Below are 16,920 nucleotides of genomic sequence, written 5' to 3' on the forward strand. Positions count from 1 at the left end.
AGGTGCTGGGGATCCCGTGGTGAGTATTTCTGCTGCAGCCTCTGCCCCGTGGAGCCTGTGGCTGGGTGCACTGGTCGAGGCAGGGTGGTATGCCCCCTCAGGGAGGTGGGGACGTGGTCCTTTGGGGTGTCAGAACAAAATGTTGGAACTTCTCTTTCCGATGCAGAGAAACCCTGCAGTAATTCTAAAGTACTGTGATTGGCAGTTGACTTCAGTTCTTTGTAGCATGCTTACTCAGGTTACTTTCACTAACTGTGTAACAATGCAGCCTCATTTTAAGCAATTGGATTTTTTGAACTTTACCTAAAATGTTAGGTCAGGGCTTTTATTGTGCTTAATATGTGCCATTTAGCTAAATTTTGTAGGATAAAAAATTGTAAGTGACTTAAAATGATTCTTGCATAGAATCATGAATTGAAGATAATGCTAATAATTTAAGCACTGAGTTAGGTAGTGTTTGTGAAGTGCTTAGAATGCTTCCTGGCACATGTGAAGGCCGTGTAAGTGCTGCTTATTGATAAGCAGCTGAGCAAGAGTGAACTCTAAGAAAGTATTAGGACTGAGAGTTCTATTCCAACCAGCTGCCCTTTGGTTATTTTACAGAATAAAAGCAGAGTCTCATGGGATATGACATTTAATTATATTTCCTTCACAAAAAACACTGCTGAATATTTTGTTGAGTAAAAAGGGTGTAGCCATGGTAATAATACATTTAAAATATAGTTTATTTCATCTTTACCTTACCTGTTTTTTTTTTTTTTTTAAGCTGGCTTTATATTGAGAATTCCATACATGCAAAAGTATCAAGTCATGACCAGTTATATTTCATTTATAATCCTACTTCTCCCTTTTTTAAAATTATTTGGAAGCAAACCGAAATCATCCTCTTACTTCATCTATAAGTATTTCAGTATCTCTATAGATGAGGACTCTTTTTTATTTTTAAAACTTAATGATGGTCAGGCGCAGTGGCTCATGCCTGTAGTCCCAGAACTTTGGGAGGCCAAGGCGGGCAGATCACTTGAGCCTAGGAGTTTGAGACCAGCCTGGGAAACATGGTGAAACCCCATGTCTTTAAAAAAAAAAAAAAAAAACAAAATCAGCCAAGTGTGGTGTGCATGCCTGTAGTCCCAGCTACTTGGGAGGCTGAGACGGGAGGATCACATGAGCCTGGAAGGTTGAGGCTGTAGTGAGCCATGATTGTACCACTGCACTCCAGCCTGGTTGATGGAACAAGATTCTGTCTCAAAAAAACAAAACGAAACTCCAAAACAATGTCACAAAACAGTGCCATTGTTAGACCTGAAAATATTAAACATTTCCTACATCAATACCCACTAACTCGTTGTCAATTTTTCTCTCTACTCTTTTGGAATCAGCATATAAATAAAATCGGTTGATAAGGATTGTACATCTCTTTGATCAACTGGTTCCCCTCCATCCGAATTTGTTTTCCCCTTAGAGTTCATTTATTGAGAAACCAGATTGTTTGTCTTCTAAGTTTGAAAGCAGTGCTGTTGCTAACAGAATTTAGGAGGCGACAGATGAGGTGAAGGAAATGTGGGTGCTGATTTCCTTGTTACATTGAGAGGAACCAGGAGATTCTTTGTTCAAAATAGATGGCTTAAGAAGTCAAGGTATAAGCTGATTACCTAGAGCAGGTACCCACAAATGTTTTGTGTAAAGGGCCAGATAGTAAATATTTTCAGTCTTGCAGGCCATTCCAAGTCTGTGGCAACTAGTCCCCACTACCTTTGTAGCACGAAAGCAGCCACAGGCAGCCCATAAATGTGGCTGTGTTCCAGTGAAACTAGATGTACAAAAGCAGGTGCGGGCCAGACCTGACCTGTGCACTGTAGTTTGATGACCTGGGATTCAGGGGTATAGAAGTTACCATCAGAGGAGCTGAAAGTGAGACTTTTTACTTTATACTCTTCTACACTGTCTGATTTTTAAAAAAAGAAACATATGTATTTTATAATACTGAAGATAGGGTTGGCAAATAGCAAATAAAAATACAGGATGCCAGTGAAGTTAGAACTTCAGATAAATTATGAGTAATTGTATGATGTAAGTATATTCCAAATCACGTGGGACATACTTACACTACAAAATTATTTGTTGTTTTGTATCTTTACAATTTAAATTTAACTGGGTGCCCTTGTATTTTATCTGGCAACTCTAATGAAAGGGAAAAAGAATAAATTCATTATGTTCATATAATGTGATGTAGCAGGGGTCCCCAGCCCCCACGCTGCGGAGCGGTACTGGTCCATGGCCTGTTAGGAGCCGGGCTGCCCAGCAGGAGGTGAGCAGCAGGTGAGATGGCATTCCCACCTGAGCTCCGCCTCCCGTCAGGTCAGTGGCAGCATTAGATTCTCATAGTGCAAACCCTATTGTGAACAGCACATGTAAGGGATCTAGGTTGTGTGCTCCTTATGAGAGTCTACTGCCTGATGATCTGAGGTAGAACAGTCTCATCTTGAAACCACCCCCTGGCCCTGTGGAAAAATTGTCTCCCATGAAACCAGTCTCTGGTGCCAGAAAGGTTGGGGAGCACTGTGATATAGTACTGAAAGTGCTGATAAATATGGCATATTGCCTTTTTTTTTTTTTTTTTGAGGTGGAGTCTTACTCTGTCACCCAGGCTGGAGTGCAGTGGCCGGATCTCAGCTCACTGCAAGCTCCGCCTCCCAGGTTTACGCCATTCTTCTGCCTCAGCCTCCCAAGTAGCTGGGACTACAGGCGCCCGCCACCTCGCCTGGCTAGTTTTTTATATTTTTTTAGTAGAGATGGGGTTTCACCGTGTTCACCAGGCTGGTCTTGATCTCCTGACCTCGTGATCCGCCCGTCTTGGCCTCCCAAAGTGCTGGGATTACAGGCGTGAGCCACCGCGCCCGGCCTGGCATACTGCCTTTAAAATGTCTGGTAGCTCTTTCTCAGTGGCACTCATAATAGTGTTTTTTGATTTTTAAATGTGTGTCAAGCTAACTCTTCCCTCAGTGTATGTTGGACTTTATTTTCCCTTTCCTAGTCACCAGTTTTGGGAAATAGAGATCTTCATTCTCATGCTGCTTCTCTAGTGGAAGTGCTCCATTTATTTTTAAGGAATGAATATAACAATGAAAAAATCATGGAAGGTAATGATCACATTGGTAAAAGTGATAGGGAAATATTTAGGGGGAGAAATTAAGGTGTAAACTTTGCCAACGAAGTCCTGTTAAAAAAAAAAAAAAAGTGAAGCTTAGGATGCATTTTATAAACTCTGACCAGAACACCTGTGTTTCTCTGTTTCTAGGTTTATGAACTGACGTTACATCATACACAGCACCAAGACCACAATGTTGTGACCGGAGCCCTGGAGCTGTTGCAGCAGCTCTTCAGAACGCCTCCCCCCGAGCTTCTGCAAGCCCTGACCACAGTGGGGGGCATTGGGCAGCTCACCGCTGCTAAGGAGGAGTCTGGTGGCCGAAGCCGTAGTGGGAGTATTGTGGAACTTATAGGCAAGTTATTAGTAAGGTCTCCTCTTACAATTAACTTTTCAGTGATTCTAGTTACCCTCTATTGATGATGGGCCTGCCCTGTGCTAAGCAGTCTGCATTGCATCTTCCTTGCCAAAACTTATAATACAGATTTCATCTTTATTTTATAAATAGGGGAGTTGGACTGGGTGTGGTGGCTCACGCCTGAAATTTCAGCACTTTGGAAGGATCACTTCAGCCCAGGAGTTTGAGACAGCCTGACCAAGTGAGACCCTGTCTCTCCAAAAAAAAAAAAAAAAAAAAAAAAAAACCAAAAACTGGGCATGGCGGCACATGCCTATAGTCCCAGCTGCTTTGGAGGCTGAGGTGGTAGGATTGCTTAAGCCCAAAATGTTGAGGCTGCAGTGAGTTGTGATGGCAGCTGCACTGCAGCCTGGTGACAGAACAAGATGCTGTCTCAACAAAATTTAAAAATCAGAGAATTACAGTTTAGAAGGTTAGGTGGCAAAATGAGGCCACACATTTAAAGCCCCTCCTCCTGATTCTTTCTCTACCTTGACTGCCTCCTGTGGCGTTTCAGTTGCTGAGAAATGAAAACAGTAGGGAAAATAGTTCTAGGATCCTTGTGTTAATTTGCCAGAAATGGCAACTGTAAGTCGTCAGAGGGATCTGAGAGTTCCTTCCTGGCCCGACTTTAGAAAATCCCTCTGTCCCCAGCTCTGTGTCTGCCTCCACTGCCCAGTCGGCTCCTCTCCCTGTGCTTGGGGCTGGGCCCTGTCCCACCATGCAGTGCTGCCCTGGAGCAGTGAGCTTAGTGGGTCCTTTCTGGCATGAGAGCTGCCTTTGGGAGCTGGAGTGGGTGGGAATCTCTGAATCCCAGCCTCTGCCACTGGGTCTGGTGCCTAGCAGGCTATGGATAAGCTTTTGCCGACTCTGGCCTCTCCTAGGCCACTGCAGCGTGGTCGGTGTAGTGCACTGCGCGTGCAGCGTGGCCTTTACTCACAGCATCCACATTAGAGAGAACCTGACTGAAGTCTCGTTGCTGCCTCGTGTGAGCATAAATATTTGCCAGAACCGTGAGCAGGAAATATTAATCTGCCTTGTTTCCTGTCCTTTACACTGAAGAATCTTTTTCTGTATGGAATGCACGCCTTACAAATAGTGAGTGGAAATACTCATCGCTCATGAAAAGTTATACTTGTTAGTCTACCAAATAATCTGAGATTTCTAATACTTTTAATTTGGCTTTTAAAATGCAATTTATCTTAGCTTTATTGACTTCTTAGATCATATCTTTAGAACTATATATTTGAATGTTAATGTAATTTTCATATTGAAATTAAAATGTTGAACTGCGATGTTAAGTGCTTCCTGTGGAAATACGTTCACATTTTCTCTAGTTTTAAAGTTGAATCAAGCTGTTTGAAGATTTTCACGTTTCTTCTAGATTTTATCAGCTTGTTACTTTATCTGTCACTTTCTGTGATTGACAGCTGGAGGGGGTTCCTCATGCAGCCCTGTCCTTTCAAGAAAACAAAAAGGTGATTATTTCAGAAATCAGTCTTGTGTTGAATCTTACTGATTTCCTTGTATTTCTGTAATGTAATGTATCTTGTATTTCTTGTAATACTGTATTGGACTGTATGTATGTATATATCTTCTCAGTGGAGTGATTATATGTGTGAATGTTGCTGGAATCTGATAACCAGGCCTGAATAGTTTTATAGGGTGGCTTTTAACAATTACTTTCGTATCAGAATTGCTTTGTCATAAATTTTGAATGCATCATAAATTTCTAATGTTCAGGGTCAGCAGACTTTTTCTGTAAAGGGACAGAGTGTAAACATCTTAGCTTTATGGGCCATATGGTCTCTTTTACAACCATTCAGCTCTGCCCTGTGGCAGGAATGCAGTTGTAGACAATACACGAGCTACTGGCCAGCTATGTTCCAGTAGAACTTTACTTACAGAAACAGGCAGGCTGTTGTTTGCCCATACCTGCCTTAGGGAATGTGTTGTTATAGTTTATGAAGTTAACTTATCTTCCCAGTGAATTTTGTTTAGTATTAGTCAGGAATATTATTAAGTAGCTTCTTTTCCAGCCTGGGCAACGTCATGAGACCCGGTCTCTACCAAAACAAGACCAAACAAAAAAACAGCCAGGCATGGTGGCATGTGCCTGTAGCCTCAGCTGCTGCTCAGGAGGCTGAGGCAAGAGGATTGTTTGAGCCCAGGAGTTTGAGGTCACAGTGATCTGTGATCACGCCACTGCACTCCAGCCTGGGCAACAGAATGAGACCTCGTGTCGTTAAAAAAAAACAAAAAAAAAGTTTCCTTTGTTGGGCTATTTTAATTTGGACCTGGTTATCATTTTTCAGCCATATCTAACTTTGTGCATATCAGAATGTTCTGATAAAGCTTAACTTTTATTAAAGTGTTTCTGATAGTTTTGGTGCATATTATCTTTTGCAATGCCAGTTATTTTCTTTTCCAGTGGGGATTTGCATAGGAAAACAATTGCTGTCACTTTCTATTTTGAAATCTTAAAAGACTGATCCTGTTTTGTGTCATGATTTGAGTGTTTAATTGAGAGCCTAATGCCTAATATTATTTGCAGTATTGAATGGGATCTTAACAGGAATAACATTCTAGCCTTCATTGAATTAAGTAAACATTTCTTGAAAGAACTTGGAATCTATAATATTTGGGTCATCACATTATGAGATACTTAATCAAGTTTGAGATTTTAGTGAAACATTGTTGAAAAGCCAAAAGGAGTCTAGGAAAAATTAATCTCTATATTCTTGAATTAGGAGAGATTTTCGGACTTAGTCAGTTACACTGACACTTCTTTGTTTCTTAGTCACTCTTTCCAGTGGCAGTGAAAAAGAAAGTGGCTGGTTCACATTGTTGAGATTAGTTTATCCTCTTCTGGCTAGGACATGGGATATATCCTGTCTCTTTTAAGCCTTTTTGGTATTTTTTCCCCCATTTAGAGCTGTGTCTTCAAACTGTTTTGCTATAGCTGGAAAATCCTTTTTTTAAGTGAAATCTGCCCAAATTTTTTTTTTTTTTTTTTTTTTTTTTTTTGAGATAGAGTCTCGCTCTGTCACCCAAGCTGGAGTGCAGTGGCCGGATCTCAGCTCACTGCAAGCTCCGCCTCCCGGGTTGATGCCATTCTCCTGCCTCAGCCTCCCGAGTAGCTGGGACTACAGGCGCCCACCACCTCGCCTGGCTAGTTTTTTGTATTTTTTAATAGAGACGGGGTTTCACCGTGTTAGCCAGGATGGTCTCAATCTCCTGACCTCGTGATCCGCCTGTCTCGGCCTCCCAAAGTGCTGGGATTACAGGCTTGAGCCACCGCGCCCGACCAATCTGCCCAAATTTTAAGACAGATGAAAGTAGAGTTGTGTTGGATATAGGATTAGGGTGCAAGTGGCAGGGGTGTCCTGGAGCCTCTCTTCTGAGGGCAGCCTAGTGCTTGTGCCTTTGAGGAAATTACCCTGGGGATGGCTCTGTGGAACATATTTGCAAACCACTGATTTGGAAGATAGAGATGGCTTTTGTTAAGATCTGAATTCACCTTTTTGGCATTTAATTTGATTTCTCAAGGTGAAGAACTTAGTTTGTAATAAAGTTTCTTATTATTTAGTAGATAGGCCAAGTTGCTGTGTTAATTTAACCTAGATTTTGGGTTTCCTTTGCTATTTTTTTTCATCATTGTAAGTTTGTGGAAGTTATACTTCTGACTTATTCTTTGAAGAACAGAAATTAGAAATTTCCAATAATTATTTTGATAGTGTCATTTAATGACATTAATATGTAATGTAGCCGCAAAGATTTAATGAGTTCAGTTAAATCATATTAAGACTGTTGGTTTCATTTGTTCTCATTAATGTAATTCTGAAGATGAACAATAAAATATATTTTTAGAACTTTCAAGTGAAATATTATTTCATCCTTCCAGATCATATAATGCTTGAGTTCTGATTGTTAATCATAAAGTCAAGAAAATTAAAAGATAATAAAATGAAAGTGACTTTTAGGTATTAGAGTTTTATGTGTAAATTCTGGTGTGTCATTGGAGCTATGATATGAATATTTCAAAGGCCAATAGCATTGGGTCTTTACAGTTAAAACTTACTTTTTTTTTTTTTTTTTTGAGACGGAGTCTGGCTCTGTCACCCAGGCTGGAGTGCAGTGGCGGATCTCAGCTCACTGCAAGCTCCGCCTCCCGGGTTGATGCCATTCTCCTGCCTCAGCCTCCCGAGTAGCTGGGACTACAGGCGCCCACCACCTCGCCTGGCTAGTTTTTTGTATTTTTTAATAGAGACGGGGTTTCACCGTGTTAGCCAGGATGGTCTCAATCTCCTGACCTCGTGATCCGCCTGTCTCGGCCTCCCAAAGTGCTGGGATTACAGGCTTGAGCCACCGCGCCCGACCAATCTGCCCAAATTTTAAGACAGATGAAAGTAGAGTTGTGTTGGATATAGGATTAGGGTGCAAGTGGCAGGGGTGTCCTGGAGCCTCTCTTCTGAGGGCAGCCTAGTGCTTGTGCCTTTGAGGAAATTACCCTGGGGATGGCTCTGTGGAACATATTTGCAAACCACTGATTTGGAAGATAGAGATGGCTTTTGTTAAGATCTGAATTCACCTTTTTGGCATTTAATTTGATTTCTCAAGGTGAAGAACTTAGTTTGTAATAAAGTTTCTTATTATTTAGTAGATAGGCCAAGTTGCTGTGTTAATTTAACCTAGATTTTGGGTTTCCTTTGCTATTTTTTTTCATCATTGTAAGTTTGTGGAAGTTATACTTCTGACTTATTCTTTGAAGAACAGAAATTAGAAATTTCCAATAATTATTTTGATAGTGTCATTTAATGACATTAATATGTAATGTAGCCGCAAAGATTTAATGAGTTCAGTTAAATCATATTAAGACTGTTGGTTTCATTTGTTCTCATTAATGTAATTCTGAAGATGAACAATAAAATATATTTTTAGAACTTTCAAGTGAAATATTATTTCATCCTTCCAGATCATATAATGCTTGAGTTCTGATTGTTAATCATAAAGTCAAGAAAATTAAAAGATAATAAAATGAAAGTGACTTTTAGGTATTAGAGTTTTATGTGTAAATTCTGGTGTGTCATTGGAGCTATGATATGAATATTTCAAAGGCCAATAGCATTGGGTCTTTACAGTTAAAACTTACTTTTTTTTTTTTTTTTTTGAGACGGAGTCTGGCTCTGTCACCCAGGCTGGAGTGCAGTGGCCGGATCTCAGCTCACTGCCAGCTCCGCCTCCTGGGTTTACGCCATTCTCCTGCCTCAGCCTCCCGAGTAGCTGGGATTACAGGCGCCTGCCACCACGCCCGGCTAGTTTTTTGTATTTTTTTGGTAGAGACGGGGTTTCACCGTGTTAGCCTGGATGGTCTCGATCTCCTGACCTAGTGATCCGCCTGTCTCGGCCTCCCAAAGTGCTGCGATTACAGGCTTGAGCCACCGCGCCCGGCCAAAACTTACTATTTTTAAGTTTAAGTAGTACTATAGATTATTTAATAATCGAAGTCAATAAATATTAATTATTAAAATGTTTTGTGGTATACTTTGAGAATCATTGCTTTTAACTTTTTCCATATAGGTTTATTAACTTTAATAGCATTCTAAACATAGCATCTCTACATTCTTTGTGTTTAATACTATAGAGGTATAAAAATACTTATATATGATGATAAACCATATTAGAGTAAATTAAATATTCTTATGAGTTTCATTTTAGAGTGCATTTACTTAATTTTGAAATCCTTATTTTTAGCAAACTAAAGGAATGTTGGTCCATTCTTTACTAGGCAAAGTGCTCTTAGGAGAAGAAGAAGCCTTGGAGGATGACTCTGAATCGAGATCGGATGTCAGCAGCTCTGCCTTTGCAGGTAGTTCTCACTAGTTAGCCACTGCTGTGGACCTTCACTCTCTGCCATCCACCCCTTGCCCTTCCTGCCCGTCCACCTGCACCTGGTGGACAGCACAACTGGGGGCAGCAGGAGACCCAGGTTGCTTAAATGGGGGATATTTGGGCTTCTTTCATAATACTCTGAAGCTTGTGTGTCTGTGGTGTTTGCATCATATATTTGCTGTTTTCTGTGGTTTAGACTGTTTTAAAATTTAGGTTTATGCTCCTTAAGCAGAGGGCTTTGTGAGTAGGGGATGGTATGTCGAAACATCTCATGAGTTGGATGGGTTATGCTGGGGGTTGGAAATGGGATGAAAAATTGCCTATGGATAGTTTAACTTGAAAGAATCTGCCTTTGTTTACAGATAGTTATCTTTTTTTTTTTTTTTTTTTTGAGATAGAGTCTCACTCTGTCACCCAGTGCAGATACCCAATGTCACTGGAGTGGAGTGGTGTGCTCTTGGCGCACTGCAACCTCCGCCTTCTGGGTTCCAGCCGTTCTCCTGCCTCAGCCTCCCAAGTAGCTGGGACTACAGGTGCCCGTCACCACGCCTGGCTAATTTTTGTATTTTTTGTAGAAACGAAGTTTTACCATATTGACCAGGCTGCTCTTGAACTCCTGCCTTCAAGTGATCCGCCTGCCTCAGCCTCCCACAGTACTGGGATTACAGGCGTGAGCCACTGTGCCTGGCCAGTTACAGATAGTTATCTAATGAAATTCTCTGTGTACTTTATAAATGATGAGGATTAACTTAAGGTACTAATAACTGGATTATATGAGGGTGGTTTTGGTTGTATAATCCTATCTAAAAGAATATTTTAGCTGGAACTGAAAGTAACACTTAAATATTTAGGGAGGAAAATCTGAATAATTCTAGTAGTAATTATTTATTTACAAAATAAAAATAGATTTTATTTTTGATTACACAAATTAAACAACAATAAAACATCACAGCGATCTAGACTAGTAAAAGCTCACACGCTTACCAACCCCAACTGCCCAGGAGTGACCACTGCCAACAGCTTCGTGTTGACCTTTTTGCCATGATTTCTATATAGTCTTTTTTGTTTTTAAATGGTAATTTAAAAAGTCAACTAGGAAAATGTGTTAGAAGTTTATCTTCCAGGAGAATAGGACTGGAGTGGAGATCTTGAACATGGCTTGGAAGAAGGCAAGCCCACCCCAGAGAGATGAGTTTACGGTTGTTTCTGACCACTGCTTGCTTAGAGGATGTGCATGTCTGTGACCGCCTAGTTTTGTGCCCCTGACTAGGCTGCCCCTTAATTACGAATGTCTTTATGAATTGCCCTAGCCAGGGCTTGGAGTCGTTGGTTAAGAACTTGAACTTCAGTTTTTGCAGTGAAACACCGTTTGAGAATATTACCTTCTGATAAGCCTTATTTTATTAACAGGGGTACTGTAGTGAGAGGCAGTGTGAGTGGTACTTGAAGGATGCACTGCTGTCCTGATTTCACTGTCTTCAGGATGCTATGCAGTTAAAACATTTGATGACAGTGGAACTTTTTGTTGTTTTGCAAGCCTTTGATTCCATATTGAATGTTTTCTCTCTCCATTTGACAAATGAGTGTTTCTCTGTCTGCAGCCTCAGTGAAGGATGATATCAGTGGAGAGCTGGCTACTTCTTCAGGGGTTTCTACTCCAGGGTCAGCAGGTCACGACATCATCACAGAGCAGCCACGGTCACAGCACACGCTGCAGGCGGACTCAGTGGATCTGGCCAGCTGTGACTTGACAAGCTCTGCCACTGATGGGGATGAGGAGGATATCTTGAGCCACAGCTCCAGCCAGGTCAGCGCCGTCCCATCTGACCCTGCCATGGACCTGAATGATGGGACCCAGGCCTCCTCGCCCATCAGCGACAGTTCCCAGACCACCACCGAAGGGCCTGATTCAGCTGTCACCCCTTCAGACAGTTCTGAAATTGTAAGTGGGCAGAAGGGCCTGCCATCTTTTATTTTTTATTTGAGACAGAGTCTCACTCTATAGTGCAGTGGAGGCCGGGCACAGTGGCTCATGCCTGTAATCTCAGCACTTTGGGAGGCTGAGGTGTGCGGATCACTTGAGGTCAGGTGTTCGAGATCAGCCTGGCCAGCATGGTGAAACCCCGTCTCTACTAAAAATACAAAAATTAGCTGGGTGTGGTGGCACGTGCCTGTAAGCCCAGCCATTAGGGAGGCTGAGGCAGGAGAATTGCTTGAGCCCAGGAGGCGGAGGTTGCAGTGAGCCGAGATCGTGACACTGCTCTGGGTGACAGAGCGAGACTCCGTTTCAAAAAAATAAAAATAAAAAAATAAAGTGCAGTAGCACGTTCCCAGCTCACTGCAACTTCTGCCTCCCAGGCTCGAGCGATTCTCCCGCCTTAGCCTCCTGAGTAGCTGGGTATTACGGGTGGGCACCATCACACCCAGCTAATTTTTGTATTTTTAGTAGAGACGGGGTTTCACCATGTTGGCCAGGCTGGTCTCAAACTCCTGACCTCAAGTGATCCACCCATCTCGGCCTCCTAAAGTATTGGGATTACATTTGTGAGCTACCATGCCCGACCCTACTGTCTGCCATCTTTTGAGCTCTTCCCTGGAGACCCAGACCTGAACCCTCCTGCTTGTTCTCTTCTTGTCTAATACCCCTAATGACAGCACAGCTTAGATCACTAATGGAGAGCTTGACCTCTTCCGATACCTTCACTGAAGGGAACAGCTTAGTGTCTTTTCTGTTGAACACTGAGGTAAAAAATTGGAATAGTTGATTATATGAACTCTGCTAAAATTGAGTGCATTTTACATTTTTTAAGGCCTTTTTGGGCCCTGGTTAAATAATTATTTTTAAAAATCCTTAAGGAGCCTATTATAAACAGATCTGTGGTCTTAATGAAATGTGATTAATACTGTGCATTATTTTAAGAACTTTTGGCTTTTCAAAAAACTTTTACAACATTTCCCATTTTATAGCAGCATAGGTGTAAGGACCTCTCATCTCTGAGTTAGTGGACAAGAAACCCTCATGGATAGTCTAATAACGTTTGGTACAAGTCTGTGTTGTTTTATACTCCATTTTATTTTCAGTTGTAAAAACTGTGGTTAAATATGTGTAACATAAAATCTACCTTCTTAACCATTTTTTTTTTTTTTTTTTTTTTTGAGATGGAGTCTCGCTCTGTCGCCCAGGCTGGAGTGCAGTGGCCTGATCTCAGCTCACTGCAAGCTCTGCCTCCCAGGTTCACGCCATTCTCCTGCCTCAGCCTCCCGAGTAGCTGGGACTACAGGCGCCCGCCACCTCGCCCGGCTAGTTTTTTGTATTTTTTAGTAGAGACGAGGTTTCACCGTGTTAGCCAGGATGGTCTCGATCTCCTGACCTCGTGATCCACCCGTCTTGGCCTCCCAAAGTGCTGGGATTACAGGCTTGAGCCACCGCGCCCGGCCCTTCTTAACCATTTTTTACGTATACAGCTAATGTCATGGAATCATCGCTACCACCCATCTGTGTAACCTTTTGATCATGTGACACTGAAGCTCTGTGCCCATTGAACTCTGTATTCTTCCTTCCCCACCAACTCCCTGGCAACCACCATTCTTCTTTCTGTCTTCTGAATTTGACTACTTTAGGTTCTCATATACTTTAGGAGTCACACAGTATTTGTTTTACTTAGCATAATGTCCGCAAAGCTCATGCATGTTGTAGCCTGTGTTAGAACTTCCTAATGTTTTAGGCCAAATGCTATTCCATTGTATAGATAGGCCACATTTTGCTTTTCCATTTCTCTGTCCATGGACACTTGTATTGCTTTCATGCTTTAGCTATGGTGAATCATGCTGTTATGAACATGCGTGTACAGATATCTCCTGGAGACTGCTTTCCATTTTTTTGGCTAAATACCCAGAAATGGAGTTGCTTTTACATTCTGATTTTAATTTAAAACATTTATATCATTGAGTGTTTTACTTAATAGTATAATAGTTAGCAAACTTAATAAAATAATATTTTGGTAATAATTTGCTGGTAGTTTTAGAGTCCATTGCTCAGTTTTTTAGGTAAATTACACAGGACATTTCAAGTGGACATGGAACAACTTGTGATGTGGAATCATGCCCCAAGTTGAGCCCATATAGCTAGACATATGAAATACCATGCCCTAAATTGAGTAGATTTAGTCTTTGCAATTTAGGAGATAACCTGTTATATTGTTAGGTTTTTGTCTAAAACTTTGTCCTCGTATTTCCAACTTGCTGTAAAATTTGTTTGTGAAGACAAATATTTTTGTATGGGTTTTTTCTTTTTTATATTAAAAAGAAATGTCCACATTGGAATTTTTTTGGAGTTTTTAGAGCTAATAGAACTTTTCATAATGTAGTGGGAATGAGTGATCAGTAAGCTCTTAGCAGTTTCCATGCACACATTTCTGCGCATTGAAATAAATGACAGATGAGTACATTTGTGTTCTGTGTGTAAAATGTGCTCTTTCCTCGTTGCATTTCCATGTTGGAGGGCTTGTCTCTTGGTGATCACACTTCAAAATTCTCACAGCCCCCCCTTGAACCCTTTAGGTGTTAGACGGTACCGACAACCAGTATTTGGGCCTGCAGATTGGACAGCCCCAGGATGAAGATGAGGAAGCCACAGGTGTTCTTCCTGATGCAGCCTCGGAGGCCTTCAGGAACTCTTCCATGGGTATGTGGACCACAGGGGACGCGCTACAAAGTGGTCTTGTATTCAGCCCTGGACATCTTAAGTATATCTTTGCTATCAAGAAGAAATCCTTTGATATTGTTTTCTGAGTTCTGAATAGCTGATGAAAATGACCAATTGAGGAATAATCATGCTTTTTCTTGATCTAAATCTTATGCTTTTGAGTTATCTTAGCATAAATGTATAATTGTATTTTAAGTGGAAATTTGTCACTTAATCTCAATTTCTCTGTTTTTAAAGCCCTTCAACAAGCACATTTATTGAAAAACATGAGTCACAGCAGGCAGCCTTCTGACAGCAGTGTTGATAAATTTGTGTTGAGAGATGAAGCTACTGAACCGGGTGATCAAGAAAACAAGGTGAGGGACATAGGCTTGAGACAACTTGGTGTTTCTGAGCTTGTGTGAGGATTTAAAATCGCCCTGGCTACTGTCTACTTTATTGCTTTCCCGTCCCTGGGCTTTTAAATTTCCCCTTCAAATACCAGCTCTTCCCAGGCCTGTTGTTTTCCGCCTTCCCAGGTGCTACCCACAGCATTAAGAATTGCCTGCGTTCTGCCTCCTTTGAGAGTGTGCCCCAGAGCAATCTGTTCTGTACTGAATGTTTCCTTGTCTGATTTCTGGAACCATTCATTTGATGGCTGCGTATGGCCTTGCACGGTTTCATGTTTTGGTTCTATTGAACTGTTTTAAAAGTCTCTGTTTATATTATCTTTTTTTTTTTTTTTTTTTTGTTGAGACGGAGTCTCGCTCTGTCGCCCAGGCTGGAGTGCAGTGGCCGGATCTCAGCTCACTGCAAGCTCCGCCTCCCTGGCTTATGCCATTCTCCTGCCTCAGCCTCCCGAGTAGCTGGGACTACAGGCGCCCGCCACCTCGCCCGGCTAGTTTTTTATATTTTTAGTAGAGACGGAGTTTCACCGGGTTAGCCAGGATGGTCTCGATCTCCTGACCTCGTGATCCGCCCGTCTGGGCCTCCCAAAGTGCTGGGATTACAGGCTTGAGCCACCGCGCCCGGCCTATATTATCTTTTTACATGTAAATGTAACTGTCTTCAATTTTAATTCCTCAAGGGCAAGGAATAGCCTTTCACAGTTTCTCCCAGCAATCAGAATTACAGCCTTTGGCATCTCCCTGTCTACCAGGCCCACTTCCTCTTAGCTTTGAGCTTCCCCAGGCTGTTGCCTTTCCCTGAGTAGCTTCTGCTTGTCCTGTAGAAGACCACTCATGCTTTGCTTCCAGAGCAGCCTTTCCTGAATGCCTAGTGTCAGGTGCCTTCTTACTGTGCCCACCCTCCCTGCATGCTGCATTTATCCCCTGCCACAGCCCCGTGACCCTGTGTCCTGCTTCCTCTGACTTGTCGGTTTCTGCTTGGCCATGGTCTCTGTGAGGTCAGGTGTGCACATGAGCACAGACCAGGGCATCTCTTTATCCCCAGCACCCAGTGTAAGTGCTGCTCTAGGACTATTTGTTGAATGAACTAATGCATGAATGTATTGGTTGAGTATGAGACAAACAAGTGTCATTGTGTCTTTTCTAGCCTTGTCGCATCAAAGGTGACATCGGACAGTCCAGTGATGATGATTCTCCACCTCTTGTCCATTGTGTCCGCCTTTTGTCTGCTTCGTTTTTGCTAACAGGGGGAAAAAATGGTGAGTACAAAAGGGGACGTGCAGAGTTGAAGGAAATAACTAGGTTTCAGAGTTCAACTTGGTGCCCGTCTATGTACTGTGTGCAGCAGGGGCAGTAGAATCTGAGGATGAGTTTGGTTTTCACTAGCCAAGGGGAAGGGAGGAAATGATGGGAACAGGTAGGTTATTGGGTCTGGTTTTGTTCATTTGAAAACAATCTGTTGTTTGAGGCTGAAGGTGGCTTGGGTGATGTCTTTGCAGTGCTGGTTCCGGACAGGGATGTGAGGGTCAGCGTGAAGGCCCTGGCCCTCAGCTGTGTGGGAGCAGCTGTGGCCCTCCACCCGGAATCTTTCTTCAGCAAACTCTATAAAGTTCCTCTTGACACCACGGAATACCCTGGTATGTTAAAAGTTCACATCTTATTTTCTCAGATTTAATCATTATTGTAAAAACGATTTCAGTATTGACTGTTTTAGTTTTAGAGCGGTGATTTGAGTTTATTTGGGATATTTGACCCGCGTTGTAGCTCTTCAGAAAACACATGAATAGTGAAGTTCTTTGTTTCATGGTTTCTCTTTAGATGAAACCCATAGAGGAAAAAAATAGAAACCTCAGCACGTAAGAGCCAACTTATATATGCGTCGGGTTTCAACCTAAAGCACAAATTGTGCATGGTGACGGTGGCGCTGAGTCACACTCAGCCAGGCCAGGCATTCACACTCGGGGTGAGTGGGAACCAGGACTGGCTGAGGCAGCAGTGGACCCGTGTCTCCACCCTGCCCATGCTTATTATGGCACCTTCTCGCTCTCTCTTCTTCTTTGGGTGAGAGGGTACACTTGTGTTTTTGAATTTATATGAGGTAAGGTTTATATATAGGGTTTTTTCTAATCTTTTTTTAAGTGGAATCTGGAATTTTAATCAGATTTACTATCTGACAACCTAGAATTACAATCCAGAAAGTTTGTGGTATTAAGGGCATATTGGCAATATGATAATCTGTAATCCTTAAATCCTGAAACTTTTTTTTTTTTTTTAATCACTTAGGGTTATTATAGTGAAGTCATTTCTGAATTTGGATCTTCTCTTCACACCTCTTTTTCTCTTTCCTGAGAATTAAGCTTTTGTTTTGAGTTAGAAAGTTGATAGTAGGAAA

At 42.0% G+C, this 16,920-nt stretch overlaps 1 protein-coding gene across 2 annotated transcripts in view; it reads left to right on the plus strand.

The window, feature by feature from the left end:
- HTT (huntingtin) overlaps positions 1 to 16,920 on the plus strand; it is a 166,732-nt gene that overhangs the window by 40,387 nt on the left and 109,425 nt on the right. Inside the window, exons 9-16 of one of the 2 annotated variants that reach the window (XM_033213566.1) lie at positions 3,299 to 3,503; positions 4,976 to 5,023; positions 9,334 to 9,414; positions 11,039 to 11,379; positions 13,998 to 14,121; positions 14,380 to 14,498; positions 15,676 to 15,787; positions 16,028 to 16,165. In XM_033213566.1, coding sequence (XP_033069457.1) covers positions 3,299 to 3,503; positions 4,976 to 5,023; positions 9,334 to 9,414; positions 11,039 to 11,379; positions 13,998 to 14,121; positions 14,380 to 14,498; positions 15,676 to 15,787; positions 16,028 to 16,165 — 1,168 coding nt within the window. The remainder of the gene's footprint in view (positions 1 to 3,298; positions 3,504 to 4,975; positions 5,024 to 9,333; positions 9,415 to 11,038; positions 11,380 to 13,997; positions 14,122 to 14,379; positions 14,499 to 15,675; positions 15,788 to 16,027; positions 16,166 to 16,920) is intronic. The other variant, XM_033213567.1, reaches the window with a different exon arrangement.

Source organism: Trachypithecus francoisi, unplaced genomic scaffold (assembly GCF_009764315.1).
Source record: "Trachypithecus francoisi isolate TF-2019V2 unplaced genomic scaffold, Tfra_2.0 Lachesis_group1, whole genome shotgun sequence".
Taxonomy (NCBI): Eukaryota; Metazoa; Chordata; class Mammalia; order Primates; family Cercopithecidae; genus Trachypithecus; species Trachypithecus francoisi.